At 60.8% G+C, this 27,832-nt stretch overlaps 13 protein-coding genes across 13 annotated transcripts; 9 read left to right on the plus strand and 4 right to left on the minus strand.

The window, feature by feature from the left end:
- Nucleotides 1–38: 38 nt before the first annotated feature.
- Nucleotides 39–263, minus strand: GGTG_13208 (hypothetical protein; the record flags this gene model as incomplete). The annotated part of the gene is made up of 2 exons (XM_009231113.1): nt 39–76; nt 152–263. 2 exons carry the CDS (start codon nt 261–263, stop codon nt 39–41), a joined length of 150 nt encoding a protein of 49 aa, XP_009229377.1.
- Nucleotides 264–1,043: 780 nt separating this feature from the next.
- On the plus strand, nt 1,044–2,888 carry GGTG_13209 (hypothetical protein). Its single transcript, XM_009231114.1, has one exon. The coding sequence runs from the start codon at nt 1,134–1,136 to the stop codon at nt 2,661–2,663; it is 1,530 nt and encodes a 509-aa protein (XP_009229378.1). The 5' UTR covers nt 1,044–1,133; the 3' UTR covers nt 2,664–2,888.
- A 218-nt stretch (nt 2,889–3,106) lies between these two features.
- GGTG_13210 (hypothetical protein) lies at nt 3,107–4,756 on the minus strand. The gene is made up of 2 exons (XM_009231115.1): nt 4,103–4,756; nt 3,107–3,639 (listed from the first exon to the last, which is right to left on the minus strand). Exons 1-2 carry the CDS (start codon nt 4,524–4,526, stop codon nt 3,170–3,172), a joined length of 894 nt encoding a protein of 297 aa, XP_009229379.1. The 5' UTR covers nt 4,527–4,756; the 3' UTR covers nt 3,107–3,169.
- Nucleotides 4,757–4,815: 59 nt separating this feature from the next.
- GGTG_13211 (hypothetical protein) lies at nt 4,816–6,473 on the plus strand (the record flags this gene model as incomplete). Its single annotated transcript, XM_009231116.1, has 5 exons — nt 4,816–4,946; nt 5,406–5,487; nt 5,671–5,926; nt 5,994–6,148; nt 6,330–6,473. The coding sequence occupies 5 exons, from the start codon at nt 4,816–4,818 to the stop codon at nt 6,471–6,473; spliced, it is 768 nt and encodes a 255-aa protein (XP_009229380.1).
- Nucleotides 6,474–6,702: 229 nt separating this feature from the next.
- GGTG_13212 (hypothetical protein) lies at nt 6,703–10,221 on the plus strand. Its single transcript, XM_009231117.1, has 2 exons — nt 6,703–7,488; nt 7,561–10,221. Exons 1-2 carry the CDS (start codon nt 7,012–7,014, stop codon nt 9,874–9,876), a joined length of 2,793 nt encoding a protein of 930 aa, XP_009229381.1. The 5' UTR covers nt 6,703–7,011; the 3' UTR covers nt 9,877–10,221.
- Nucleotides 10,222–10,431: 210 nt separating this feature from the next.
- On the plus strand, nt 10,432–11,522 carry GGTG_13213 (hypothetical protein). Its single transcript, XM_009231118.1, has 2 exons — nt 10,432–11,044; nt 11,114–11,522. Exons 1-2 carry the CDS (start codon nt 10,701–10,703, stop codon nt 11,430–11,432), a joined length of 663 nt encoding a protein of 220 aa, XP_009229382.1. The 5' UTR covers nt 10,432–10,700; the 3' UTR covers nt 11,433–11,522.
- A 791-nt stretch (nt 11,523–12,313) lies between these two features.
- Nucleotides 12,314–15,092, plus strand: GGTG_13214 (hypothetical protein). The gene is made up of 4 exons (XM_009231119.1): nt 12,314–12,697; nt 12,777–13,647; nt 13,715–13,794; nt 13,880–15,092. The coding sequence occupies exons 1-4, from the start codon at nt 12,554–12,556 to the stop codon at nt 14,432–14,434; spliced, it is 1,650 nt and encodes a 549-aa protein (XP_009229383.1). The 5' UTR covers nt 12,314–12,553; the 3' UTR covers nt 14,435–15,092.
- Nucleotides 15,093–15,682: 590 nt separating this feature from the next.
- Nucleotides 15,683–17,272, plus strand: GGTG_13215 (hypothetical protein; the record flags this gene model as incomplete). Its single annotated transcript, XM_009231120.1, has 1 exon — nt 15,683–17,272. The coding sequence occupies one exon, from the start codon at nt 15,683–15,685 to the stop codon at nt 17,270–17,272; it is 1,590 nt and encodes a 529-aa protein (XP_009229384.1).
- Nucleotides 17,273–18,582: 1,310 nt separating this feature from the next.
- On the minus strand, nt 18,583–19,500 carry GGTG_13216 (hypothetical protein; the record flags this gene model as incomplete). Its single annotated transcript, XM_009231121.1, has 2 exons — nt 18,583–19,236; nt 19,258–19,500. The coding sequence occupies 2 exons, from the start codon at nt 19,498–19,500 to the stop codon at nt 18,583–18,585; spliced, it is 897 nt and encodes a 298-aa protein (XP_009229385.1).
- Nucleotides 19,501–21,377: 1,877 nt separating this feature from the next.
- GGTG_13217 (Delta(12) fatty acid desaturase) lies at nt 21,378–23,597 on the plus strand. The gene is made up of 3 exons (XM_009231122.1): nt 21,378–22,673; nt 22,754–22,922; nt 22,993–23,597. Exons 1-3 carry the CDS (start codon nt 21,824–21,826, stop codon nt 23,168–23,170), a joined length of 1,197 nt encoding a protein of 398 aa, XP_009229386.1. The 5' UTR covers nt 21,378–21,823; the 3' UTR covers nt 23,171–23,597.
- Nucleotides 23,598–24,578: 981 nt separating this feature from the next.
- GGTG_13218 (hypothetical protein) lies at nt 24,579–25,336 on the plus strand (the record flags this gene model as incomplete). The annotated part of the gene is made up of 3 exons (XM_009231123.1): nt 24,579–24,866; nt 24,922–25,150; nt 25,233–25,336. The coding sequence occupies 3 exons, from the start codon at nt 24,579–24,581 to the stop codon at nt 25,334–25,336; spliced, it is 621 nt and encodes a 206-aa protein (XP_009229387.1).
- Nucleotides 25,337–25,566: 230 nt separating this feature from the next.
- On the minus strand, nt 25,567–26,001 carry GGTG_13219 (hypothetical protein; the record flags this gene model as incomplete). The annotated part of the gene is made up of 1 exon (XM_009231124.1): nt 25,567–26,001. One exon carries the CDS (start codon nt 25,999–26,001, stop codon nt 25,642–25,644), a length of 360 nt encoding a protein of 119 aa, XP_009229388.1. The 3' UTR covers nt 25,567–25,641.
- Nucleotides 26,002–27,084: 1,083 nt separating this feature from the next.
- Nucleotides 27,085–27,796, plus strand: GGTG_13220 (hypothetical protein; the record flags this gene model as incomplete). The annotated part of the gene is made up of 2 exons (XM_009231125.1): nt 27,085–27,533; nt 27,781–27,796. 2 exons carry the CDS (start codon nt 27,085–27,087, stop codon nt 27,794–27,796), a joined length of 465 nt encoding a protein of 154 aa, XP_009229389.1.
- Nucleotides 27,797–27,832: the final 36 nt, after the last annotated feature.

Genomic DNA, 27,832 nt, shown 5'->3' on the forward strand with positions numbered 1-27,832 from the left:
CCCAAGGCCAGGCCGGAAGAAGCAAGAGAGCAGAGGGGCTAGTGAGCCCCTTGCGGCACATGCCCTTCATGGACTGCTGCAGAGGCCTTTTAGGCTGGCTGGGGCCAGCGAGGGGCAAAACAAAAAGAAAAGAAAGACGGGCCCGACTCACCATCAAAAGTGGCCTGGACGCTGCGCTTCAACGGCTGCGCCTGCTGGCTCCTTGGCGCCGTCGCAGAGCTAGGCCCGCCCGACGCCCCCGACGAAGGGTTCGTGAGCGTCATTTGCTGGGTCTGGTGTGGTCTGGTCAGGTCTGGTCAGGTCTGCCTGCCTGGCGTGTCCCCTGCCAACCTCACTGTCTGCACCGCGCTGCTGCAAGTGCTGCCGCCCGCAGCAGCCAAGCTCCTGCGAGTCGCGTCGCGTCGTGCCGCGCTGACAGGCGAGTAAAGACAATACTTGAAAGTGGAAGCGACCACGGGGTAGCGACTTGCTCATCGATGTGAGCCGTCGGTCTGTCTGTGGTGTTGTCTGTGGTACTAGCAAGAGGGAGTACAGGGCCGACGGATCGATGTCGCCTATTCCCCCATGCTATCTCGAGACCGGCGCGCAAGGCTCAGGCCAGCAGGAACCGGATGGTTGGCGATGGACGAGGACTTTAGCGTCTAGATGGGCGCGTGACGAGAGATATGCTCAGACCAAGGGCTTTTTGTCCTTGGGTTCGCTCTGGGTTCGCTACATCTCGTACTGGACGCCAGGGGACGCACCAGGAATCGAGAAATAAGAACCCATCAGAAGAGGAATCTCTCAATGGTTGCTAGAGCTTTGGCACCCGACACTCAGCTTATCATTCAGGTGCTTTCAATCATCGACCGTGGGAACTGATGCGACATCACCGTGCACATCCGCGTGCGTCCACCCAGATACACACAGTGCCCCCCCCCCCCCCCCCCCCCCCCTTTAGTTATCCGCGCTAGTCCCAACTGGAACACGTCCCGCGACCCACTTCCAGTCGCGCTCCACTAAAAAAATCTGGACTTCGCATCGCGGCGGCTTTCACTGCGACTCGCTTTTCTGCCGCCAAAAAAAGAAGCCATCTCAACTTTTATCGCCCATCCTGTGCCCAATTGGGCTCAGCACTCTCCTAGACGCCCACCATGCCCTCCGCTGTCGACACCGAGGCTCCTACGGCCTCCCGGAAGCTGGACAAGAAGTCCAAGAAGGAAAAGAAACGAGTAAGAGACGATGAGGAGTCCACGACTCCGCGCAAGCACAAGCGCTCAAAGAGCGAAGCGGTCCCTGCCGTCGAGGTCACCGAGCAGAATACAGATGAGGAAGCAACCAGACCCAAGAAGGACAAGAAGAAGAAGAAGCATAGGAAGAGCAAGGATGTTACCGACCCGGTCGCCCCCGAGCCAGAGCCAGCAGACACTGAGGTTGTGCCAGAAACACCCATAAAAGCCAAAAAGCCCCAGAAGGAGAAGCGCAGGAACAAGGAAAGCGCCGAGGATCAGCCAGAAGCTGTGGGAGAGCCCGAGGAGGGAGCCGATGTCGAGGTGCCTCAAAAGAAGAAGCGCTCAAGGAGAAAGCCGCAAGCAGATGAGATAGCGCAGAGCCCACAGCCCCAAGATGCTCGAGACAATAGCGGGGAGCCAGACAACGACGGCATGGACGTCGACGACATAGCAGTCCAGGCGGCCGGAGGCGTTCTCCAGCCGGCGCATGCGCCCGCCAACCCCGTGTTCCCCTTTGTCACCCAGACCGTCTCGCTCTATGTGCCGCTCTTCCCCTCAGGCTTCGACCAGCCGCTCACAAAAGTGGCCGAGCAGCACCTCAAGCCGCTGCTGAACCACTACTCTCCGCTCCTCAAGGGCGTCCTGCTCGACTACCGCCACGTCACCCTGGCCGAGACCCCGACCCGCGCAGACCCCCGCGCCCCGCCCACCGACCGCACCCCGACGGTGTTGGTGTGCCGGGACGAGTACGCAGTGGGGTTCGGCTGGCTCACCGCTGAGGTCTACCTGTTTAGGCCCCGCCGCGGCGCGTGGATGGAGGGCACCGTCAACCTGCACAGCGAGGGCCATCTCGGCGTCGTCTGCTGGGGCCGCTTCAACGCCAGCCTCGAGGCCAGGCGCGTGCCTCGCGGCTGGCGCTTCGTCGACGTTGTCCAGCGCGCCGAGGACGCCAAGAAGGCGCGCTTCCGCAACGCCGGCAAGAAGACGGCCGCCGCCGTCGCCGATGACGCCTCGGTCGCGTCGTGGCAGGTCAACGGCCAAGACGGGCCCAACAACAACAACAACGAGGACGAGGCGCCAGAGGACCTCGAGAACAGTCTGCAGCAGATGCATGCGACGGGCTACTGGATCGACGCCGAGGGCCGGCGCGTCCAGGGCAAGTTGCGGTTTCGCATAAAGAACTATGACGTGGGCACCGCCGGCGACCACGGCTACATCAGCATTGAGGGCACCATGCTGGACGAGGACGCCGAGCGGGCGCTGCTGGCCAAGGAGAAGGAACGCGAGCGGGCGCGCAGGGTGCGCAACAACAGGAGCGGCATGCTCACGCGCGAGATGCGCCCCGTGCCCAAGTTCAGCGTCACAAACTTTGGGCCCGAGGACGACGAGGACGACGGGCCCAAGAAGCAGCCCATGTACTTTGCGAGCAGGCCGGGCACTCCGGACGACTGATTGCCTGCGCGTAGTGGTAGCTACCTGCCTATTTAGTTTTGTCCAGCATGTGCTATGGAGTTGTGGTTGGCGTTGGGCTCTTTGCGTCTCGGTTCATGTCCTTGCTTGATGCCGTCAGTGTTCGTCAGGGGCATTTCTGGTGGTACTATTGGTGTACATGTTTTTGTTCTCGTCCACTTTTGCGATGCGTGCTGTCTACTGCTAATGTGATGTCTATATCTTGTATGTCTTGTCCATGCCGTCCCCGTGTTTTTGTTCTTGTGGCCATGCCGCCAAAGAACCGACCATCGGCTCTTTTGGATGTCCTCGCGTGTCCCTTTTCTTTTTTCCCCCCAGCCACCAACAGTAGTATCCTATCGCGTCGAGAAACGTTGTAGCTTCTTGATTATACCCAAAGTTTCTCATACCCCGTCGCTGATCCGCTATCTCATCAATTGGATTTCGCGACCGCGTGGTATGTAAAGGTATGGTTTGGTTTGTGGACTTGAATCTATCTGCTGTGGCATTTAAAGCAGGGGTCGAAGTTGTGCATTGGTCGCAGCTCCAGCGGTCGCCGAAAACGTTCTACCACACGGGGTCCAGTCATCGGCATCAGCGTCGTTGATGTGCCCATCTTCACCACGGTTAAGCAGGTACATCACCACAGCCGTCCGGCCGGCGGCCGCCGCGAGGTGCAGCGGTCGGCGGCCGATGTGGTCCAACGCGCCGAGCGGGTTCGCCCCGCCGTCGCAGCCCGTCAGCAGTTCGAGTTTGTCCATCGTGTCCTGGGCGTTGCCGCCGTCCTTCCTGGCAATGGCCATGTGGGCGGCGTTGCGGCCTTCACGGCCCGTCATCGTGACCGAAAGGCCGACCCCGCCGTCGCCGGGCCCTTTGCCCAGCACGAAGTCGAGCGTGTCTACGGGCGCCCGGAGCGCAGCCGCGCCCAGCAGCGTGCCATAGCTGCCGCCAACGACGGTCGGGTCGGCGCCCGAGTTGACTAGGAACGCTAGCATCCTACGCTTCTGGGTTGGAGTGGAGGGCCTGGAAGGATGAAGACGAGCGGGATTGGTTCACACGCGGCGCGGGACTGGGGTGGACACTTCCGCGGGCAAAGGTTGGGGAAGGGATCGATGATGGGGGGAAGGGGGATGAGGGGATGGAAGGGGAGGCAGGGACCGGCTCCGAAACCATGTCCTCTCCGGACTCAACATCCCCGCCGTCCACCTCGGAGTCCTGGGACTCGCTTTCGGAATCCGAGTCGTGGTTTAACCGAGTCACGCTGGCGGATGGGTAACTTAGCCTCGTTCGAACTCCCTTTGCGGTGAGAGTTAGATGTTGTCTTCGCCGCGGTAGTGCCGTCTTCCTCACCCCCCTGGCCAAACGCTTCGCGCGTCCATCCCGTGGCCAAAGCCTTTGGTGCGCCCCTTCTTGAACTCAGCCAGGCAGCGTTCCAGCATGACGGTGGCAAGCGCCCGCGTCCAGCAGCAGCGTGTCGCCGCGGGCGTCGGGATAGTTCTTGCCGGCCCCAGCGTCGAGTAGTAGGGCGACGACACGCTCCTCACCCCAACTGGCGGTGATTAAGAGCGCCTCCGAGAGCTGGTTCCGGTCCTCCTCCACGCCGCCGCCGGTGGCTGCCTCAACATTGTTGCCGTCGCTGCTCGTGCTCTTGCGGCGAATCTTGACCTCCATCTGCTCCGTGTGCGCCGCCGCCCGGCGCTCCCGGCGCGCCTCGACATGCGCTACGAATGGCTTGACCACTTTCAGGCGCAAGCGGGCGCTCGGCATGCTGAGCGGGGGCCGGTTGAAGACGGTAAGCGGCCACGGCTCGGCGCCCGCCTCGAAGAGCAGCCTGACCGCCCCAGTTTTGCCGGCCCCAACTGCCATGTGCCAGGCTGTATCTCCGCTCTACGACCTTCCTCATCGGCCGTGCTTTCCTCCCTAGCTCCCTTAACCAGCTCGACGCCGTCGTACGGTAACTGGTTTAGCCACATGCCGCCGTACCATAGCGACCACAGTCACAGCAACCGGGAGTACCTATCAGATCACAGTATGGGCTGAACGAGGCGGCCCTCGCCGGCCTCGGGAAGGAGCGGCTGGTAATGTGCTGCTACTTCTGGTGAGCCGAGCCATAGCCCCTCTTCGTGCAGCGACGGCGCGTTCGTCCGGATGTACAATGAGTCTAGGCGCCGCAGCGGCTGACACCGAGCGGGATGGTGAGCGCGTCGAGGAGGAGCCGTACCCGGTCGATGTGGGCGGCGCCAGCGACCAGCCGCCATGGCTGTCTGACGACGCCGTGTTCAAGTCGTAAGCTTATCAAGTTGTCATCCCTGGGTCCAGTTGCGTCGGCCAAGGACGTGGTCGTGCTAGAGCTAGAGTCCCATTTACTGCTGCTCCGACGAGTTAGTGCCATGGCTGAGGTGACGTAGCTTATGGCCTTGGCCTGCCTCTTTCAAGGCGTTTGTCGAGTAAGAAAGATCAATAGATACTAATTGAACACTCTGGTATTATATAGGTAATTTCTGTCCTGTTAGACAAGACTTGAATGAGAGGTAGAGGTAGGTGCCATGGAATGGAAACTGACAGGGAAGGCGCAGCCTTGGAAGACGTGACGAAAGCAGCCCCTTTGTAGTGCATACTAGGCAGCCGCGTGACGGCCTAAGATGAGCGATATCGCTGGCTGTAACCAACACACAACACAAGCGTCCAAGTTAAGCCCCCAAGTTCAGCGATCGAATCGGTGAAAGCTGGTAATGACCATTCCAGTGCTGCTCTCTGCGCATTTGGCCCCCGAGCTGCCGTGCAGTTCGAAGGCCGTCGTCCCGCCACATCCGCTGCCTCTCCTTCTGTTGGCCGATTTCACGCGACCCGCGACGCCTAGCATGCCGAGCTCGTTTAGAAACTGTACCCAGGCCAGAAGAGCCAGGAGACCAACAAGAACCGTGAAGCCAGTGGCATGTGGGCAGCGAAGCTGTGCATGGCATCGAACAAGAGGTCGAGACAGACGGAGCCGCCGCAGTAACAGCAGCAGCAAGGTCTGGCAAGCGCTGCCATCTCGACCGTCACGCCGGCCGCGGTGGGCACACAAGGGGGACAGGGAGACGCCGCTCGCGCCGCGTCAGCCAAGCTCCTGCCCCTGGTGCTCGTGCAGGCCTCACACGACCTCAAGACCTGCCTGCACCATGCCATCGATATCAACACTCCTGAGTTCGTCACGCGCACATCTGCGCCATCGCCCATGGCTACAGCACGGCCAGCGCTCTACGCACCGCCATCGGCTGGAGCAAGTCGTCGCAGAAGTTCTCCTTCATCCTAATCCGGCTGCTGAGCCCACGCGCAGGTCGTGCTCATAAGCCGCGGGCAGATCGGGGGATCCGACTCGGGCGGAGCTGCACGAGGAATACCGCCGCAGCAAGAGGTTAAAGGCCGAGGCGATCGAGGCGGGCTGGTGCCAAGGACAGCCCGAGGAGGATGCAGGATACATCCCCTCATCCAAAAAGCGGCGCGAGGTGCGGACCGGGCAGAAACGGCGCGATGAGACGTAGCGCGATTTCTGCTGCAGGAGGCCCACCTGCAGCCACACCTGGCTGGCCCTTTTCGGGAACCGGCCGCCTGGCTCCTACTTCGCTTTGAAGGCGGCGCCGCTGAAGCCGCAAACCCAGGACCGCCACGACTCGCTAACCTTCGGAGCCATCTTGGCCGGGGGAGCGTAGGGTGCGGCGAATCATCAAGCTCGTGGTCAACGACGACGCGGCCCTGCCCTGCTCCGACGCCACCATGGAAAAGCGCGGCGAAGAAGGAGATGAGCCCCATCACCGTGGCCGTGATGGATGATGGCGTAGCGCTAGAACTACCGCAAGCCGTACCCGGACAACAGGAACACCAAACGGATCAAACGCATCGGGTCGGTCGGTGGGTCAGAACGGCAATGCGTCGGCGATCACCAAGATGAAGCACATCGACTATCTGTTCCCCGGAGAGATTCCCAGCCTAAGAGGCCCGGCGACGAGCTCTTGGGCGTTGAGGCTGCATCTGAGCGCTGCTAGCGAACGGATAGATGGGACGGCAAGGCGAGCATGCGGGGTGGCGCCGTGGTTGGCTGACGGAGACTTCAGCCCGCTTGATGCAGCGCTTCTCCAAGCCTCGCTGGCGCATGGATACTTTTTCTTCTCTCCTCCCGGACTCATTACTTCATTCAGACTGGGCTGTTGCACACCAAACGGATGCAAAACGGATGCAAAAAGGAGAAGATGAAACGTTACATCCTGCATGACATTCTACATCAATAATATATCGACTACATTCTCGCCGCAGCGCCACCTACCATCATCACCTTACCTTCCATCGTCATCTTTAACCAGCGCCGCGGGCCATGGCGGGCCGCGACGTCGACCGACCGACCCGCGCGCCGTGCACCTTCTTCGCCCGGGGCCGCTGCACCAGAGGCGCGTCGTGCCCGTTTGTGCACGAGGTCGGCCCCGCCCCGAAGCCCATCAAGCCCTGCCACTACTTCGCGGCGGGGCACTGCGCACACGGTAATTCCTGTAGGTTCGCGCATAGCCGCGACAGGGTCGTGGCCGCCGAGGCGCTGCCGCCCAAGACCGAGGTCTGCCGGTACTTTGCGGCCGGGAGGTGCACCAAGGGAGAGGAGTGCAGGTTCGCGCACGTGAACAGGGCGGGGGCGCAGAACAAACCCACCCCCGAGGACCCGCGAAAGAGGGTGCCGTGCCACTTCTTCGCCGTGGGCGGCTGTCGCAACGGCGATGCCTGCCCGTTCCTGCACGACCTGGCGCTGCAGGTCGAGGAGGAGCTCGACCCTGTCGCCGAGGCGGCGCGCTTCTGTCTCGAGGTAAGTTGGATTTGGACATAAGAGCGTGAGGGGAGGTTGCTGATACATAGCGTTCCGTTTCTGGGTCGTCAGACCGACGACCTCGTCGACGATTGGATCCGCGTCATAGATGGGGCCGTCGTCAAGTTCGGCGATGGCGCCTCGGTCCAGACCATCTCGCTGGCGTCCGACTTCTCAGCCATCCGCCTCGATAACCTACCGTCGGGCAGCACCGCGACCTCGGTGGCCGGAGCGCTCCGGAAACTGGGGGTGCGCGTCCAGGAAGAAGACGTCAAGGTTAGGCCTGGTGTGGTCGGCGCCAACGACAGCGCCGACATCAAGGTCGAGGACCCGTCCTTTGCGGCGCGGGTTCGCGAAAGGCTCGCGGCCGGCGACTCGCGGCTGCGCGCCGCGCGCATCGACGTGCCCATGCCGACCGGGTCCAGCCTGCACCGCGTCGACTGCCGCCGCGTGCTTTGTTCGTGGCATAGCCCGCGCCGCACAGTCTGGCTTAACTTCGCCAAGGGAGACAAGGCCCTGGACGCCTTCTTCTACCTGCAAGCCAGCAAGATCCGCATCCAGGACCGCCTCGTCGTGCCGGGCGCTCCGACCGGCCCGCGCTTCGGCTGCTGGAGCCTCCGGCTTCCCGATATGAGCCCCGCCGTCGACGAGCGAGACTTTCGCGAGGCGCTCCCGCGAGGCATGCGGCCCGACCGCGTTTCGCTGGCCAGGCCGACGTACGACACCGAGGTCGACGAGGTCGCGGGCATGGTCGAGGGGATGCTGCGGAACGTCGGCCCGCTCGAGTCGTGGTGCGTCATGACGGCGAGCCAGCGCGGCAACCGCATCAAGGCGCAGGCACGGTTCGAGAGCGAGGCCGACGCCAAGCGCGCGGCCGAGCGGCTCAATGGCAGGGCGCTGCCCATGATGGACGGCGCCGACGGCAAGCCGTGCGACGACATCGAGCTCGCGGTCCAGCACGTGCCCGTCGCCGTCATCAAGGTGCCGAGACGTAACTACGCCACGCTCAAGGCGGTAGTGGACCGGCAGTGCGAGATCTGGGCCGGCATGTCCGGGGGCGCCGTCCACATCGCCGCGTACCCTTCGACGCACGTCCACGTCGTGCTACGGCTGCAGGGGAGCGATACCAGGATGGTGGCCGAGGCGCACGCCGTGCTGTCTGAAATATTCAAGGGCATCGAGCTCGAGGTCAGCAAAAGCGCTTGGAACACGGTGATCCAGAATCACGCGTGGTGGCGCGGCATCTCACAACGGATACGACAGGACTTTGGCGTGACGGTGGTGCGTGACAGGCGCGGGTCGCGGCTGCGTGTCTTTGGCGAAACGGCCGGCTACGAGCTCACGCGGCAGAAGATCGTCTACGAGGTTGAGAAGTGCCTGGCCGAGGCGCGCGTCATCGAGCTCGACGACAATGCCTACAGCTGGGCTTGCTGGGGCGGTGGTTTCAAGTGGCTGGTGGCGCGCATGGGCCGCGACAAGCTGGCCATGGACACCACGTCGACGCCGAAACGCATCCTATGTCTCGGCGGCTCAGAGAGCGATTACAAGGCGGTCTGGGATATCGTGTACGCCGGGAACACGAGCAGCAGTAGCAGCAGCAGCAGCGACGATAACACCCGCAGCGTTGCCCCTCCGCCATCGCACACCGACAACCCCATCCCAGACTGCTGCGTCTGCTGGACCGAGGTCGAGGACGCCGTGACGACGCCGTGCGGCCACGTCTACTGCGCTGGGTGCTTCGTGGGCCTCTGCTGCGCCGAGGAGGCGCCGGCCGATGCTAACAACACGGGCAGCCTCCAGATCACGTGCGTGGGCGATGGCGACACGTGCAAGAAGGCGCTGCCGCTCCCGGCGCTCAAGGAACACCTGTCGTCGGCGCAGTTCGAAAAGGCGCTGCAGGACGCCTTTGCGCTGCACGTGCGCCAGCACCCGCACGACTTTCGCTTCTGCCCGACCCCAGACTGCGGCTCCGTCTACCGCGTCCACCACGCCCGTGCCCGCGCCGAGCCGGGCGTCTTCACGTGTCCCGCGTGCATCCAGTCGACGTGCACGGCCTGCCACGGCGCGGCGCACCAGGGCTACACGTGCGCCGAGTTCCGGGACCAGGGTGCGGGCGGCCAGGAGGCGCTGGCGCGGGCCAAGGCCGAGCTGGGCGTGCACGACTGCCCGCGGTGCAAGACGCTGATCGAGAAGACGGAGGGGTGCAACCATGTGACGTGCTCTTGCGGCGCGCACATCTGCTGGAAGTGCCTGGCCGTCTTTGGCACGCCGGACCAGTGCTACGCGCACCTCAACGAGAGCCACGGCGGCTTCTTCGACGTGCCGCCCGACTCGGATGACTCGGACGGTCCGGATCCGGAGGACAGGGACTACGAGATATTCGATTAGTCAGGGCTGGGCAGAGGATGGCAAGATGGATGCGATCGATTTCCAGAGTTGTGCCCTGCCATCACCCTCTGCCTCTGCCGCTGTCAGGTACGCGAGGTAGACATTAGACCAGGGCGGCACGACCCGAACCAGGCACCATTCCCACGCAGGCCTCCTAAAAATAGTCGCGGAACCATCGAGTCTATTGCCGAATGTAGAAAGAAGCTGTACAGATATAGAAAGCCGTGTATGCAAGTCTCAAACGTGGGGTAAATCAGCCCAGGGGAAATAACGTAGTTGCAGTGTTGTGCCGGACAACAAGGGTTTTTTTTTTGGTCGTTTTTTTGCAATGGCCGGGCGCCGCCGAAAACCTTGCGTCTGTCCTGTTCTTCCACTCTGGGAAGCTATCCAGCAGCAGTGGTGGGGTAGCCCTCCAGCGCGCGGTGCTTGGATCGCGCCGGGAGAGCGCGTCTGCGTCGTGTGGGTGCAGCGAAGCCCCTGGCCGAGGGGGGCCGCCAGGGGTCCAAAACCCGATGCGGTCGTTTCGAATTCATTGCCAAAAAGTCTTGAGCCGATCAGAGCGCCGTGTTTACCGTGCCGCCCGGCCCGGGGTGGTGATAACGGTGCTAGAGCGGGACTACATAAACGAGAGTCGCCCGCCGTGGTCTGCAGGCTGCATCTGGAAGCATCACCAAGTCCAGCAGCTTCTCCTTACAGTTTACACCATTTCCTCCGTTTCTTTATTTTGTACTTTCCTTGGTATTTCTTTTGGTATTTTCCTCTGTCTGTCTCTATTTTTCTCTTTTGGATTTTCTTTCCCGATTTTTATCTCCGCTACTCAGGAAATGCGGCTCCTCGTCCTTCTTCTTGTCGCCGTCGAGGTCTCGGCCTTGCCGTTACATACATCGTGGTTGGCCTCCCGAGCCGAAGCGCCCACGGCCGACGTGATCCAAAAGACGGACAAGTACGCGCTGGACCTCTCGCTCAAGGAATTCAACAAGGTGGCCGAGAAGAAGGAGCCCGGGCTGGACTGGTCGACCGACGGCTGCTCCAAGGTGCCGGACGACCCGCTCGGGTTCCCGTTCAAAAAGGCCTGCGAGCGCCACGACTTTGGGTACCGCAACCTTGCCAACCAGGACCGCATAAACAGCGACACGAGGAAGCAGGTCGACCAGCGCTTCCGGAAAGAGTGAGTAGCTTCCGTTTCCATGTTGGGAATAGAATCAAGACGGCTAACACAACCCCGTCATAAATCTAGCCTGAAGGACACGTGCTCCGAGCAGGAAAAGGGCACCCGCACCGTCTGCAAGGTGGTGGCCGACACCTACTACGCCGGAGTGCGCGTGTTTGGCGGCGCGCACGCCAAGAAGAAGAACAACGGCAACGAGGCTGCCAAGGACGGCGCCAAGGAGGAGGCGGCCGACATCGAGGCGCGCGACGTGGACCCAGAGGCCTACGCCGAGTACCTGCGCAGGAAGGCCATCTCGGACGCCGTCGTCGCCGACGTGCTGGCAAGGCGAGAGGCGGGACTGCCGGACACGATGGAGGACGGTGACGAGATGGAGGTGAGGTGGTAAAGGGCCGGGTCCAGAAATTTGCTAGAGTACTTTTTTTTTCGTCGTGTTTAATTTTATAATAGATGATCTTATTGTTGTATCCAACGTCCATGCCACTGCAGCTCCCCGACGGAAAGCTACTAGACAAGCGTGACGGGACGAGACGGGACGAGAAGGACAAGAAGAACAAGCCTGGACTACTTCGGCCTAGAAGGCGGCCCGATGGCAGAGCCTCGAGCTGGGCGCAGACGACGGAAACATAAACATCAAATATCAGACCAATGGCGGGCCAGAGGCCTATCTTGGCAATCTCGAGCTATCAGAATCAGACAGGTGGGCTGGTGTCCAGGGAAAGGGTGGGATCGAGGTCAGAGCTTGGAATTGAGGGGGAAACCCCAGGGATTCGTAATGCCAACCCTGCGTCGCAGCCCTCGCAGCCCTCGCAAGCTGACTTATCACGGCCCAATTGGGCTGCCCAGATAGCGTCGAGTCAGTCACTGGGGTCGGTCGCTGGGGGCAGGTCCACCGGCCGCCGCGGTGGCACAGCTGGGGAATGACAGCACCGAACTGGGCAAGAAGGCACGCCCGACGATACTCGAGCTGGCTGCTGTCTGGTCCGGATGGGGCTCTCAGATGGAGCTCCAGTCCCCAGATGGAGCCTCGTGCGGGCCTAATCTGGGCACCACCACCCTCATCACCAACCCTCACCAGAGCCACCACAACCTACCCCGGCCCTAGCGTCGCAGTGCAGCAGCCGAGCTAACCCTTTCGAACCGACCCTCTGAGCTAGCGCGCTCCGAATCTACCCTCTCCGAGGTCGCGACGTCGGGGAAATGCATGGACGGGCATATACATGGGGGCTGCTGTGCTCCTCTGCTCCTCTGCTCCTCTGCTCCTCTGCTCCTCTGCTCCTCTGCTCCTCTGCTCCTCTGCTTCTCTTTTTTGTCTCGTCTTCATTGCTTGCTGCTCCGACACGCCTCCCAGCACCAGCCAGAGCCAGAAGCGTTCCTCCCGCCCTGAGCTTATTTCTCCTCACATCGTAGGCAGGGGAGCCTGGAGCTTCGGCCATCGTCGGCAAACACCCCGGCACTGCGTCGGCGGGGTAGAAACAAACAAGAAAAGGAAGAAAAACAGCCAACACCATGGCTGAGCCCGCCACCGAGCGCCGCACGGCCAGCGTCGCCGACGAGATGGACGAGAACCGCCTGGCCCAGTTCGGCTACAAGCAGGAGCTGAAGCGCGACTGGGGGCTGACGCACAACTTTGGCGTGTCCTTTTCCATCATTGTGCGTCCCTTGTCCTCCTGACTGCGTCTGACTGACTGTCACCCTACCCTCCTTCTGCTCTTACTGACCCCAAAACCAGAGCGTCATCACCGGCATCACCACCCTCTTCGAGTATGGCCTCAACACGGGCGGCCCAGCCGTCATGTCCATCGGCTGGATCGTCGTCTCCTTCTTCACCCTGATGGTCGCCATCGCCATGGCCGAGATCGTCTCGGCCATTCCCACCTCGGGCGGCCCCTACTTCTGGGCCGCCATGCTGGCCCCTCCGCGCTGGTCCCCCTTCGCCGCCTGGATCACGGGCTGGTTCAACCTGCTGGGCCAGGTCGCCGTCACCACGGGCATCTCGTTCGGCCTGGCCGGCCTGGCCGCTACCGCCGCCACGGTCCAGAACCCGGATTACCAGCCCACCCCGGCCAAGACTATCGGCATCTACGCCGCAATCCTGGTCTCGCACGGCGTCGTCAACACCTTTGGCGTCCGCATCCTCAAACACCTCAACAACGTCTCCATCTTCCTGCATTCGGCCGGCGTCACCGCCATCTGCATCGCCGTGCTGGCCAAGGCTCCCACCCGCCAGCCCGCCTCTTTTGTGTTTGGACACTTCAACGACGGCACCGGCGCCGACGGAGCCGACGGCTGGAGCATCCGCGCCAGCACTGCCTACGTCGTTGTGTGCGGCGGCCTACTGTCTCAGTACACACTGACGGGCTTCGACGCGTCGGCCCACTTGAGCGAGGAGACGCGCAATGCCAGCTGGAGCGCCCCCATCGGTGTCGTGTCCAGCGTCGGCTTCAGCGCTCTGTTTGGCTTCTTCGTCCTCATGGCCATGCTCTTCAGCATCCAGGACTTTGACCGCACCGTCGCCAGCATCTACGGCCAGCCCATCCTGCAGATCCTGGTCGACGTCTTTGGCGAGAGGGGCGCCCTGGCCGTGTTTTCCCTGATCATGAGTGCGTGGCTTGTCCGTCGTCTTTCTGTCTGTGAAATATCGGCTAATCTTCGTCTTCGTCCCACCAGTCTGCGTTTGGCACTGCGGTCTGTTCAGCATGACCAGCAACAGCCGCATGATGTTTGCCTTTGCCCGCGATGGCGGCATTGTAAGTCGCGTCCCTCCACCGTCTCATCCCATCCCCCCTCATCTGTTCTCTCCGTCCGGCTGCTGACAGTTTCTCCTCCTGGCAGCCGCACTTCTTCCACCAGGTTGACGAGCGCTTCAGCTCTCCCATCCGCGCCGTCTGGCTCGCTGCCGTGCTGTCTTTTATCCTGGCCCTGCCGTCGCTCGGCAGCTCCGTCGCGTTCGCGGCTGCCACTTCGATCGCCACCATCGGGCTATACATCAGCTACGGCCTGCCCATCCTCATTGGCCTGATCTGGCACGACTCCTTCGTTGCCATGAAGGGTCCCTTTGACCTCAAGGGCTGGTCGCGGCCCGTCGCCATCCTCGCCTCGCTATGGATCGCCTGCATCACCGTCGTTTTCTGCCTGCCCACCGCCAACCCCGTCACGAGCGAGACCATCAACTACACGGTCGTCGCCGTCGGCATCATTGCCCTCGGCGCCACCCTCGCCTGGGTCGTCTGGGCCCGCAACTGGTTCACGGGCCCCGCGCCCGAGGTGGCTGAGGCCATGCGCCTGGGCGTCGACCCGACTGAGCCTGGTGCGCTGGAGAAGAAGATGGCAACGGAGCAGTCGGTTGGCGGGAAGAAATCCAATGCTGCCGCCGACAACTCTAGCTAAGGGCGGGGCAATCCCTCCCACTTCGAGTCGCTATGCGCTAGTGAGGGGTTGAAGTAGCTCGCTAAGCCTAATATTTGTGTGAATAGTTAGATTCGAGGATTCTATTACCCTACGAGGGTGCCTCTGCTCCAGATAGCGCTGTATCAAACCCTGTTTCTGCAACCTTGTCCACAAATTCTGCCAGGTTGGCGCCTTGACCATGGCATGGAGAACAAGGCAACCACACGTCTCCCGTATACGGGAACACCGGCCCGACGATCCTCAGCATACGATGCCCCGCAGACTCGAACCCAGTAGCCGGGAAGGGCGTCGCGCTCGGATACGACGTTGGATGCCAATCCTGCCGCCTTTGCAAGCACACGCTAGCGACAGATATCACACCCTTCCTTTCATCTTCAACCACGATTGACCCCTGAGATCGACTGGCCCTGAGAAGACTGCAAAGAAGGGTACGCGCCAAGTGTTCCAAAAACGTGCCTCGCATACCCACCACAAAATATAGCAGTTCCTTGGAGGAATATGAATAGGAATAGGTATGACGATAACAAAAACAATAATAGAAATACGAATAGAAACAGGAATAACAATAGGAATAGTAACAGGGGAACAATAAAAAATAGGAAAGCTCATGGCAGAAACAATTCTACTTACCCAATCTTTGGGACCTCCTGTAAGACTGCCGTGCCTCGCTTGACGACGTTCGAAGGGAGCTTGGAATTTTCCTTCTCCCTTGCGTGCCTACCATGACCTGAAATGGCAGGAGTGTGACGAGGATGCGAGTCCGGACCATTGTCACGGTCCCGGACATCCCAACGTCCAAACAATACCAACAGGCAACAAAGGAATCGACGGGACTTGGACAGCCTGGATCACTGCATGACTGCAACATTAGGTGATGGAGAGCCGTTGGCGCTCCAACTAGCCAGGCTCAAATAGCATCCCTTCAGTCTTTGGGGAAGCTGGGGGGGTCAGGCTGGGTTGGAAGAGGGTAGAAGGAGGGTAGGACAATGGCGCAAAAAAAGCAAGAGCGTGAGGGGTTAAAACTTGGATCTTGGCTGGCACCGGGAGGTCGCAAAAGTGCATTTAAGGATGGCAGCGGCCGTGCTGTTCGGTCGCTCTCGCTCTCGGTCATTGAGAACATCGTGGGCGACCTCGCTAGCTGCCTCTGTCCCCATCCCATATCTGCCCATCCACATCATACTTTGATTCTGATTCCTGATCCTTTTTTTTTTCGCTGCCGTCCGAGCCATGGCGCCTTCTCAACTTCTCCCCGACCCTCTGCCCGTGCTCTTCAACGGAAGCAAGGCTATCCCCAAAGCCACTCCCAAGGCCGCTCCCAAGGCCGACACCAAGCTTGTCGACCATGCCACCATCCTTGCGGACGAGGGCGTGAGGGGGCTCGTCGCCCAGCTCCGGCAGCGCGGCATCCGCGTCCACGAGACGGACGGGGTGTCCTTCCCGGCCGAGGCGGCCATGCACGACCGCGCGGCCGTTGTGCCGGCCGTCGTGGTGTCGCCGCAGAGCGAGTGGGGCGTGTCGCAGACGCTGGCGCTGCTCAAGGCCGCGGGCCTGCACGGGCGGCTGCCCGTCTCGGTCAAGAGCGGCGGGCACGGCTACTTCAACGGCGCGACGTGCGCGGGCCTGATGATCAACCTGAGCGGCATGACCAAGCGCCGCGTCGAGGGCGACACCATGTACCTGGAGCCCGGCTGCGTGCTGGGCCAGACCATCCACGCGCTGGCGGCGGCCCGCAAGGCCGTCCCGCACGGCGACTGCTTCGGCGTCGGCGCCGGCGGCCACTTCTTGACGGCCGGCTGGGACCTGATCCTGGGCCGCAAGCTCGGGCTCGGCTGCCAGTCCGTCGTCGGCGGCCGCGTGGTGCTGTGGGACGGGACCGTGGTCGACGTCGACGAGGGGCGCGCCGACCACCCGGAGCTCCTGCACGCCATGCGCGGCGGCGCGGCCGCGGGCGTCGGGGTCGTCGTCGAGACCCGCCTGCGCCTCGTCGAGGAGCCGCCGCTGGCCACGTGGCGCTTCACGCGCCTGTCGCGCGCCCAGCTCGAGGTGTGCGTCGCCGCGGGCGCCTTTGCAAAGGCGTACGGCCTCCCGCGCGACGTGTCCGTGTCGTTCCGCTTCCACTTTGAGCCGGACCAGCGCGCGCCCGTCGCGTCCTTCAACATCGTCAGCCTGCTGCCGGCGCGCGAGACGGTGGGGCTGGTGCGGACGCACATGGGCGACGACGTGGCGGCGCTGCTGGTGGACGGCGACATGGCGGGGGCGGGGGCGGCGTGGAACGAAAAGTCGCTCGTGGACCTGCGCATGCTGCCCGCCTCGGACTTCCTCGCCGCCAACCCGGGCATGCTGGGCGAGGTGACGGCCGAGGCGCTGCACGCGAGCCCGCTGACGTACTGGAAGGCCACGTCGAGCGCGCGCGAGATGGCCAGCTCGCACTTCACGAGCGTGTCGGGCTGGGTGGTGCCCGAGTGCGAGGGCGGGCTGCTGGCGCTGTACGATAGGTTCGCGTCGGCGCAGGACTCGCCCGCCCGCACCCGCATGTACGCGCTGGTGATCCAGGGCGGCGGCCGCATGTCGGAGCTGCAGGCCGACTGCAGCATGCCGCTCGGCCGCGCCCTGGCGCGCTTCGAGCTCCACTGGGACGAGCCCGGCGGCGAGGAGGAGCGGTGGGCGCGCGGGTTTACGGACGGCGTGCTAGATGTTATGCGCGAGCACGAGGACCGCGACGTGCCGCGCCCGTACCGGGGCGATATTTGGCTGGCCGAGCAGGCTGGGGACGAGGAGCTGGACCGCATCGCGCGGCTGTACGACAGGCGGTTTTAGGGAGGGGGAAGTGCGGCTGATGGTGCCCAAGTGGGTAGCCCCGGAGCCTCAATGGATGACAAAGCCTTTGGAGGAAAAAGGTCCCGGTTCCGTGTGCTTTTGTTTTGTTTGTTGTTTCCTTCTCCGTTGTCGGCTGGCCAAAGCAAAAGCGTGGCTGTCTGGCAGAATTCTTCCACTCGGGCGGCGCTTGGAAATGATGTGCTGTCCACTTTGCGCTTTTGCTTTTAGGATGTATTGACGCATGCCGTTTTGCCTTGCAGGTGCCCGTTTCTCAATATATTCATGCAAGGTGTCGGGCTTTTCCTCGCCGCTTGGGCAGAAGCAGCTGTGGAAACGTTGTCTTGTTCTGCTTAGCCCAGCTCGCCCGTCGTCAGTTATCACATTCCGGTCCTGGCAGTCAGCCGCAAAATCCCGCACAAGCAGCGTTGGGACACTAATGCCGGCCTGTGGAAGTCTGTGGAAGCTGCTCCCTTTGCCACGTGTTTCTACCACTGTCGATCGAAAATTTCGGTCCAGGACGTCAGGCTCCCCCATATTGGCCAAAGACGGAGCTCGTGTCCATAGCGGAAGGTGAGAACGAAGGCCGAGGCAGCAAGCTGCAGGACAAAGACGTCGCGAAATGACGAGAAGGTCGTGGCATCGCAGCGCAGCGAGGTGAAGTAGAACTGCATGGCCGTGGTAGGCCTCTCCCATTAGAACGGCTCCTTCACTGTCGGCCGGACAAGACACCCCTTCACTCTCGCGGTTAGCACCAGTATGCCATGAACCTGCTATTAGCCGCATGGGGGCGCACTCTGCCGCCGTCATCCCAACTCCAACCGTAACCCCAACTAGAGCATGTCCGGTCGGCTCAATGGCGGGATTGGCCGGCTGTGTAACGCTTCGACGACTACAAAGCAAGATTCCGGGGCATGCGCCCGCCATATTAAAACCACTGCGCAGGTGCTCCGGGAACGGGCCAGCGATCTCGAGCAGGTCGTGGCCTCTTCCCAGCGGCAATCCGCAGCCCAAGGCTCGCGATCGTTAACAAGATGGTCGGCCGGGACCTCGGAAGATTTGATGAGGCCGTTTTTCACTGGGATCGTGAGGACTACCGAGGCTCGTCTATGGAGGCCTCGCGGAAGCGGTGCTTAAAGGAAAGGCTCAAGTGGCATACTTTCAAGGGGATGTAACCGGTTGGCTTATGGGACATATAGGACTTGGCGACACGTATGGCTTTGTATAGATTGGCATTTCCTAGGTTAGGCTTGTGCGATATGTCGTTTGTCAACAACCTGCTTTGCCTTGGGCCTGGGCTGTCCTATGCCTGCTCAGGCTCTCCGCCTGCCGTCCACGCCAAAGGCCCGTGCCGGGTTGGTAACAAACATGTGCTCCCACTGGTCGTCGGTGAGCCATTCCCTTAGCAGCTCCAGCTCTGCCCCTGTGTCGACGCCCCGCAAAGGAGGCGCCGGAGCCAGACCGGTGGCAGTGGCGTTCACGTGAGGCCAGCCGCTGCCCCATAGCAATGCATCAGGCGCGGTGCTGGCAAACGTCTCGATGATGGGTCTCATTGCCGACAAGTTCCCGGGCGACCGCCTGTGCAGGGCGCCCACTTTAACGTAGAAGCGCCCAGAGCGCAGCAGGCGCAGGAATGCGTCGAGGTCGGCGGACCCAATATCCTGTGGCCTGGCGGAGCCGTTGTGGTCGGCCACAAATACGGCGTCGGCCAACAACGGGCCGTTGAGTATGACATCGGCCAGGACGGCCCACATGACGAGCGACAGCTGCGACGTTACCAGCCAGCCCAGGCGGCGGATGGGAGCCTGCGCGACGGCCTGGACGAACTGCCCTTGCACCCAGGTGGCGTTGTCGTCGCCCGATCCACCGTACGAGCCGTGGATGCGCAGGCCTCGGACGCCCGCGCCGTGCAGCGCGTCGTAGCCGGCGTCCGTCATGTCACGTAGGGCCGCGTCCGAGACCATGTCCTAGGCCACGATGCCAAGCACGGTGCGCTCCGGAGCGAGGGCACGGGCCTGGCCGAGGTGGTCGAGGAGGCCGGCGTGGCCGTCCTCGACGGTGGCCTGGACGACGATGGCGTTTTCGGTCAGGGCGTTGTTCATGAATACCGTCATGGGCGCGGCCTCGGGGGTGTAGGACCGGGTGGGCTTGAAGGGATAAGCCACGGGGTCGAACAAGTGCATGTGGCAGTTCCATGCCATGGCAGGCAGCTGGACGGTGGTGAGAGCCATAATGTCGACCGGAGATGGTGCGGTGATGTTGGAGTAGCTCGAGTCTCGTCTAGACCGGTGCGGTTTCCAGGCATTTTGTGTGTCGCGCGACCTCGGCAGCGGTGGCCTTCACCGAGAGAGTCGGGGCGGCTCCGACGACATCGGGCTCTATCCGAGATGGGTAGGTGGAGACTAATTACCCCACAAGATGGGGTATGTGGTCTGGGGAACCAATCTTGGCAGAATCAAGGTCGTGTCCAGCAAGCTGGCACCGTGTCTGGGCACGCGTAGGGCATCGATGGCTTGCAGAGCCAGGGCTCGCTGGCAGATGTACTTGGCCAAAAACGAAAAGACGGTGCAAGCAGCGCCAGGACTGCCCTGGCTGGCGAGGATACCGCAACCCTAAGATCGAAATACAAGCGCTGGCCACCTCATCTTCGCCTCTTTGCCCATCGCCCCGAAAAGACTGGCATCACGACCTCGGTGCCAGATAAGGAGTCGAGGATAGCCTTGTTCACCAAAGCTGCCAAGAAAGACAACACGCATCGAGAAGCATTGGGCTCTGTCCCATGCTTGGACATGCTGGAGTGTGCTCGTTTCGGAGTAATGGAGGCTGCCAGGACGAGCCGAGGAATGGACGACGACCTTGCAGTGGGGTGCAAAACATGATATCCTCCGCCAGTCGCTTACTCGGCCGCGTCTGCCATGGTCTCGTCTCGTCAAACGATTGGGCAAGTTGACGGCAGCTGCCGCGTGCGCCAATGAAGAGGCTGTGGGGTGTGAACGCGGGGTGTCGTCGTAGGGAATGGGGCTCTCTGGTGGTGAGCCCCGCCACGTTTGCCAACGCCTGAAAGCTGGAAGGACCCCTCATGTCCCTCTGGTGCCCGACAGACCGGAAAAAAGAAAGCAGATGGCAAAAGAAAAGACGCGCCAAAGTCACGCGAACAGCACACCTGACTCAAACACCCAAGCTAATTTGCAGCGTGGCGTCCGATTGGCGAAGGCCAACCGTTCCCAGATGGCGGCTTCTTATCTCGCTATCAGCACCAGTGCGCAATTGGACTTGCCGGGGCAGGAACCGAAAGATTACGGGGGTGGCTCCACCGTTTTTGCTACTACAACGCAGAGAAAATTTGTTGAGAGCAACATAACCCACAGGGCGGCAGCCAGCCTCTTTCTCTGCAGCCGCCAGCCAGCCACTGCAAAATCCCTTTTCCATGCGCTTGTCAGGCGCAACGGCGGCGCTGCAGCAGAGCTAGCCCAAAGTGTCGGGTGCGCGAGGCGGCGGGAGGCGAACCGTCTAGCATTACTAGCCCGCGCGAGTCTCTCGCGCCTGGATCCGGGCAGGAGTTCCCGAGGGAAAAATGTGTTGGCTTGTCGTGCCTCTGCCTCTGCCTCTGCTCGTTGCACGTGTCAGGGGCAGCGGCGCATCACACCGCATTGCAGAAGGCGTCGCTGATCTTGCCCAATCAATTTGACATGTGCACCGTGCGCCGACAACGGCTTCGTTTTCTGTGTTTTTGCTTGTGTGTGCCCCCTTTTTGTCTGTTCGCTCGTGCTGGTTCACCCCGTGCGTGCTTGTTCCGTGTCCCATCCGCCCGTTCTTTTGGGCTTCTCTCCAATCTTTGCAGCTCTGCCCTGACCTGACTGACTGCGACTGCCGCGGCAGACGGCAGACGACGCGCTCAATCCAATTCTGTTGGGGCTGCAAGCACATGCCCACCCGCAGCCTGTGCCCACAACCTGTGCCCACACGACAGGGGTCACAGTGCACCGCGGCGGCCTTCCATTCCAGATCTCTTGGCTGTGGTGGGCTTGGGTACCCTTGTTGAGGGTCCTGCGTTCTTGGGGCGTTTCTGGCCTGCTCGAAACCAACAACATGGGTCCCGACAGGAAAAAGAAAGGGCAGAAAAGGGGCGGTTTGTGAAAAATTAAAAATGAGGGTCGAAATTCTAAAAAAAAAAAAAAGGGTCAGGGCGGGAGCACAGGCGAGCTACCGAGGTACACTTTTTTCTTGTCGACTCCCCGCGTAAAAGCTCCGGCAGGCAAAGGAGAAAGGAAAAAAAAAAAAAAACAAGAAGACGAAAAGGAGCAAACACGACCGGATCGTAGGCTAGACCGGGTCTCGGAACCTCTCCCTCACTCGCAGACTCCCTGCCTGACCGTCTTTTGCTGGCTCCTCTTTCTCCACAAGCGGCCGCTGGCTTTGCTGTCCCTGTCTCCGTCTCCCCTCGCCGCCTCTTTATTTCCCCCTCTCCCGCTCTTTTCTTCCTTCCCTTCCCACTCCTCTCCAGTCTTCACTTCCCCACCACCTTCCATCCCACTGCCGCTTCACCCAGGAGCCATGTCGGTGACCATGACCCAGAGAGCCGCCGGCGGCCGGGCTGCCGCCAAGTGCAAGCCAGAGATCGCGGAACAGCAGTTCCCCGACATCAACACTCTGCGCAACGCCATCCCCGCCCACTGCTTCGAACCGTCTGTAGCCATCTCGATGGGCTACCTGGTGCGCGACCTGTGCGTGATCTCGGCCCTGGGTTGGGCCGCCCTCACCTACATCCCCCAGATCCCCGACGTTTACGCCCGCTGGGCCGCCTGGGCCGCCTACGGCTTCGTCCAGGGCCTATTCGGCACTGGCCTGTGGATTCTGGCCCACGAGGCCGGCCACGGCGCCTTCTCCAAGCACGACCGCTTCAACAACATCGTCGGCTGGGCCGCCCACTCCATCCTAATGGTGCCCTACTTCTCGTGGAAGTACTCGCACCACCGCCACCACCGCTTCACCGGCCACATGGAGAAGGACATGGCATTTGTGCCCGCCCAGGCCGAGGACCGCCACGCCCGCGCCTCCTTCTTCTCGCGCATTGGCGTCGACTTGGACCTGCTCGAGGACACCCCGATCTTCAACCTGGTGCGCCTCATCTCGCACCAGCTCTTTGGCTGGCAGATCTACCTGCTCTTCAACGTCACCGCCGGCAAGGAGAGCAGGCAGTGGAAGGGCGCCAGCTGGTTCCGCCAGAGCCACTTTGAGCCCACCAGCGCCGTCTTCCGTCCCAGCGAGGCTCTCTTCATTGCCATCTCGGATCTCGGCCTGGCGATCACGGGTTCCGCCATCTACTACGGCTCCACCATTTACGGCTGGGAGAGCATGTTCCTACTCTACGCTGTGCCCTACATGTGGGTTCACAACTGGCTGAGTGAGTTTCCCTCCCGCTCCGACTCGTCTCCCCTGACTTTGTCCAGAAGCTGACTCGATTCGCCCCTGTCCGAAACACAGTTGCCATCACGTACCTGCACCACACCCACCATGACGTCCACCACTACGACGCCGACAACTGGACCTTTGTCAAGGGCGCCGTCGCCACCATTGACCGCGACTTTGGCTTCATTGACCGCCAGATATTCCACGGCATCATTGGCACCCACGTTGCCCACCATCTGTTTCCGTAAGTGCTTTGCCGCCGCTGCTGCTGCTGCCACGTGACAGACACCCTCTGACAACACCCCACCACACAGTCGTATCCCCTTCTACTACGCCGAGGAGGCTACCGAGGCCATCAAGCCTGTCCTAGGCGACCTCTACCACTGCGACGACCGCAACTTCATCACGACTCTCTGGCACACCTTCACCTCATGCAAGTACGTTGTGCCGGACCCCAAGGTCCCTGGCGCCCTTAAGTGGGCCACCAACTAGACTAGGGCAACTAGACAAGGGGAATGGGGAATGGCTCAGCCTCCTCCCCGCCGGAGGATTTGGGCGCCGGCACTTTTTTGTGGGCATGGCGTTATCGCTCGTTATCTGCAGCCCAGGCGGTGTGGAAGAATTCACATCCCGCCCTGCGCTGCATTTTCAGGATTCATGCAGGAAGGGCCTCGCTAGCGCAAGCGTCATGCATGTCTCGACATCGCTCCGGTTGTTCTTTGCCTTTTCCACGCTTCATCATTTTAGACTTGATACACAGACGGACAGGCACACATGGTTGGGCTAGATAGAGGGCGGATCACGCAACAATAGATTTGGCTCATGTTTTTTTCCACATACTCGTCCTGCGTTGAAGACATTCAAACCAAAAGGCCTCGGGCTAATATCCGTTGTCGTGTTCTGGAGAAAGTGATTTTGCCAATGGAGGCAACGGCCCCCGTAATTCGCTAGCACATGCTCCAGCACCAAAGGACGGGCCCAGCCTATGATCGTGGCCATTGCCACAAAACACAACCTGCTGAAAAATAAGCGGCTTTCCCACCAACCACCAACCACCATCGAGCAAAAGGCAAGGGTGGGTGGGTGTGCATCAAGTTGCACCCCCTGGCCCCATCAAACTTTACCAGGCGGCAAGAACCCTAATCCAGCCCTCGCCCGCACTTCAGCCGCCTGCGCTCAACCCTGCCACCTTTCCCATCTCCCATCACACCGGTTACATAAGCGTGACACCACAATGCTCACTGTCCGTGTCCACAGGCGGGTATTTTGATCCGCAAGCCCCCTAGGAAGAGCCCTATCGACCGCCCTCGCGGTGCCGCATCCTACTCCACGTGACCTCTCTTGTGGGATGGTTCCAGGTATTCCAGCCGAATGTCCACGACAACAAGCATCTTCCCGTGCCTTGGACATAGGCCTGCCAGTATGTGCACCTAAAAGCCATGTTTCCCTTGCATCTCGGGGACGTGGAAGCGGGATTGGCGCATTTAAAGGATGGATCTTTACACGCGTGTGGGGTGGCATCGCATGAAAGTATAACTGAGCGACGATCTGCAGTGCTGACCGGAGCCCAGGAGATTCGTAGCTGGCTCTCAAGTTCAGACAGGGACTAAGCAACTTTATTTACCCAACACTATATTACATTCACCGGTTCACGTAGCCCAGAGGTCTGCGTCCTGCGGGGGCCGACCCACAAAAGCCATGAAACCACTCGCAGCAGGCAAACGACAAGTTTGTCCTTTCCACGACAGCTGTGGTAGCTCATGCTGCCGCTAGTGACCGTTGTTATTATTTCCCTTCGAGCAGCACTTCTAGAAGACAGTTCGAGATCTGCTCCAAACGTATAAGGACCGTACCTTGCCGACCCCTCGGCGGCACGGGGAAACGGCACTGAGTCGACCTAATGGATGGCCTACGAAACGTCGTTTTGGGCGAGCGAGCCTCGCCCGCACATAGGCTTTCTGTATTGGCGCCGGGTCTGTACTCCTCGGATTCTTGGGCCAAGCAAAATTCGGCAGCACCAAGGCCGGGGAGGGAGTGGACGAGCGCGTGTGGAAGGAGATATCGCGCGCCATTCTCGACTGCTTTGGCAACCACTCCAGGTGGCGTACATCAGGAAGTTCCTACGCAAGCCCGAGCTCGAAATTGGGGCCGAATACCTGTTGAAGCGATCGCGGCCATCAACACCGCGGTGAAGCGTCGGCGGCGGCTCGACAAGACCAACAGCGCGCCCGCACCTGCTCCAGCACCTGATCGGCGAGGGCCGCAAGCCCGACAGCGACATCCCCATAAGTACGCGCGAAATCGTCGGCCAGATGGTCGAGATCTTTCTCGGGGGTTCCGAGACCACGTCGACCAGCATCGCGCGCTTGTTTCTCAAGTTTACCCGCAACCCGGACGTGTGGGTCAAGCTGTTGTTATCGTTGGAGCTCCAGGCCATACGTCGCGATAATCCGGAGTGCCGCCACAGCGCAAGTGCATCGAAACCTACATTAATGAGAACTTGTGCCTGCGCCCCGTCGCATGCGAGATGGGCCGCCGCACGGGGGACCATTAGGTTACGCTCCTGGGCTACAACCTGCCGCCCTACACCCCAAGGCCAGGCTTGTACCGCAGCCTGCACCGCACTGGGACTTGCTGGGCCGGCCCTTGCGCTTCTGACATGCGCGCATGCCGAGATAGAAGACTCGCTTCTCTGCGTGGAGAGTCTTCGTACGCATCACTCGCGGTGTTAACAGCTGTGTGACCCTAGGGTGTGCAACAAATACGACAAGGCCAAGGCTGCACGCACGGGTGTTTAAAAGACGTCTTTTGATGATTGATAGTAAAGGAGTGGAAACCTAGGATCGACTAGGTGCAAAGCTAAAAGAGAAGAAGAAGATCCTGTTAAGCCCGCCCAGCCACGCATCGCTGTCTCTCCGCCTTCACAGCATGCCCGTCGTTCAAGAGTCTCGTGGTGGCGAAACCTAAGCCTTGACGCACTTCCAGCTGCTGCCCTTGTTGTTGACGGCCGAGGGCAGGTTGGCGATGCCGTTGACACCAAAGGTGGCCTTGGCGCCCCCGCAGTTCTTGTTGGCCCAGATGGTGCAGCTCCAGCCGCGCTGCGCCTTTGCGCTCGAGACCTTGTTGTCGAAGGCACCGGCGAAGTCCTTGCACTGGCCCGGATCGGCCTTGGCCTCGAGCTTGGAGCCCTGGAAGTTGGTCAGGTCCCAGGCCGTCATGAGGTGCTGGTCGCGCGCCTCGACCGTCTGGCCCTCGGAGGGCGCCGCCAGGGCGGCGGGCGCGAGGGCCAGGGCGAGGGTGGCGAAGAGGGTAGAGAACTGCATCTTGAGGTTGGTTGAGGTGTTTTGTTGTATAAAGACTGGTGGGCTGAATGACTGGATGATTTGGATGTCTTTGTCTTGTGTTGGAGCTAAGTAGAAACAAGACATGACATCGTTTGGGAAGAGCAGCATGCCATTTTTATATCTTTTTGTTCACATAAATAAGCGCGGGCCGTGGGACAGCAACTGCCTTCCAATGTCCCTCAAAGGCTCTGGCCATTCCCACCAAACGTAGGATCATCATTCCGCAGCCATGGCCGGAGGAACGCAGCCAGCTAGGAGCCTCTTGCTGAGATGAGATGCCATCATGATGGCCTAAAGGCTGGCCAGTACGGCGCGGGTATCCAATCGACACAGTTTCTCAGTGGTTTACCAGAAGCTAGCCCACGTGTATCGTATACAGATGCTACTCCTACTGGCGAAATTGCGTGCTCTCTGCATGTCAGATGACTCCTTCGTCGTAAATAATAGCAGGTGTCGACTACAGCCGGAAGTCACGATTAATTTAAGCAGCATATCCGTCAGCCAAACCGCACCGCCACCTCCTGGAACCATGTTGGGCTACTGGTAGTTCGCCTCGTCGATTGGGCACCTTCTCTTTCCTTTGCCAGAAGTAACTCAACAAAGCCGAGGTCTTGTTTTGCCCATAATCCTCTAGGTCTGCAGATTTTGTCAGACCCAACGTGCCACAGCAGATAATCCTTTAGGGACTTGTGTTCGTTCTTGGGCATATTTCCGGAAGCCGTTCGTAATAAAACCTGACGAGAGCGTTCCATGTTCGAACACAGCAGATGCACGTCAGGCTGACTTGTGACATTGTGTTCCCAGGAGCTGCTAATAACGGAGAATTCCATAGCAAAGTTTATAGTGTCTTTTACGTTATATGAGAAGTGCCCCTGAGCAGATGCGCAGGATGCAGCAGAGACAAAGTTCTTCCCCAGATGTTCGTTGGTTGCTGACCTCAGCATGTCCAAATTGGCCCGCCTGGAGCCCCGCGTCAATCCACTGCATGCGGGCCTGCCCAGCCCCTTTACTTGCGCGGTGCACACACCAAACATCAACAGCCCAGCCAGGATACACCGCAGCATGGCAGGCTGGCGCCAAGCCAACGAGGGCGACATCCCAGGCATTCTTCTTGTGGCCAACGAGGTTCACGCGGACTTACCTGAAGGCGACTCAGTGTTTGAGGAGCGCCTCCGACTTTTCCCAGAGGGTTGTTTGGTCCTTGCCGATGGCGGCGACATCTTCGGCTACGCTCTGTCCCACCCCATACGACGAGGTCAGCCACCAGCATTAGACAGCTTGCTAGGGTTAATCACGCCCAGCGCGGACCAATTCTACATCCACGATTTGGCTATCCTCCGTGCCTGGCGCGGGAGAGGGCTTGCGGCCTTGTGCGTCGAAAGACTGCTCGCGCTGGGCAGGCGTTACACGACGACGTCCCTCATATCCGTCTACAACACGGGCGCCTTCTGGGGCCGCTTCGGCTTTTTGCCTGAGCCGGTTGACACGGCGCTGAGGGAGAAGCTGCTAGAGTATGGCGACGCTTCCACTTACCTTTTACGCCGAAACACGCGAGCAGACACAGCAGAGGACCAGCCAGGAGGGGCGGTGACCGCAAGGGAAAACAATTGATAAATCTGTCCAAGATATCGTGCGATCGAAAGGGGAAATATCGGTGATATGCGACATGGCTCAGTCAATGTTCCACATTGGACACCGAGGATAATGTGTGTGGCGCCGGGCGACTGCTGAAGCCAATCCTGTCATGTAACCCCATAGATACCTCCGACGCTAGCTTGTTCTGCATCTTCAACGGCTGACTTTGCTGCTT

This window comes from Gaeumannomyces tritici (genome assembly GCF_000145635.1).
Source record: "Gaeumannomyces tritici R3-111a-1 unplaced genomic scaffold supercont2.10, whole genome shotgun sequence".
Classification (NCBI taxonomy): Eukaryota; Fungi; Ascomycota; class Sordariomycetes; order Magnaporthales; family Magnaporthaceae; genus Gaeumannomyces; species Gaeumannomyces tritici.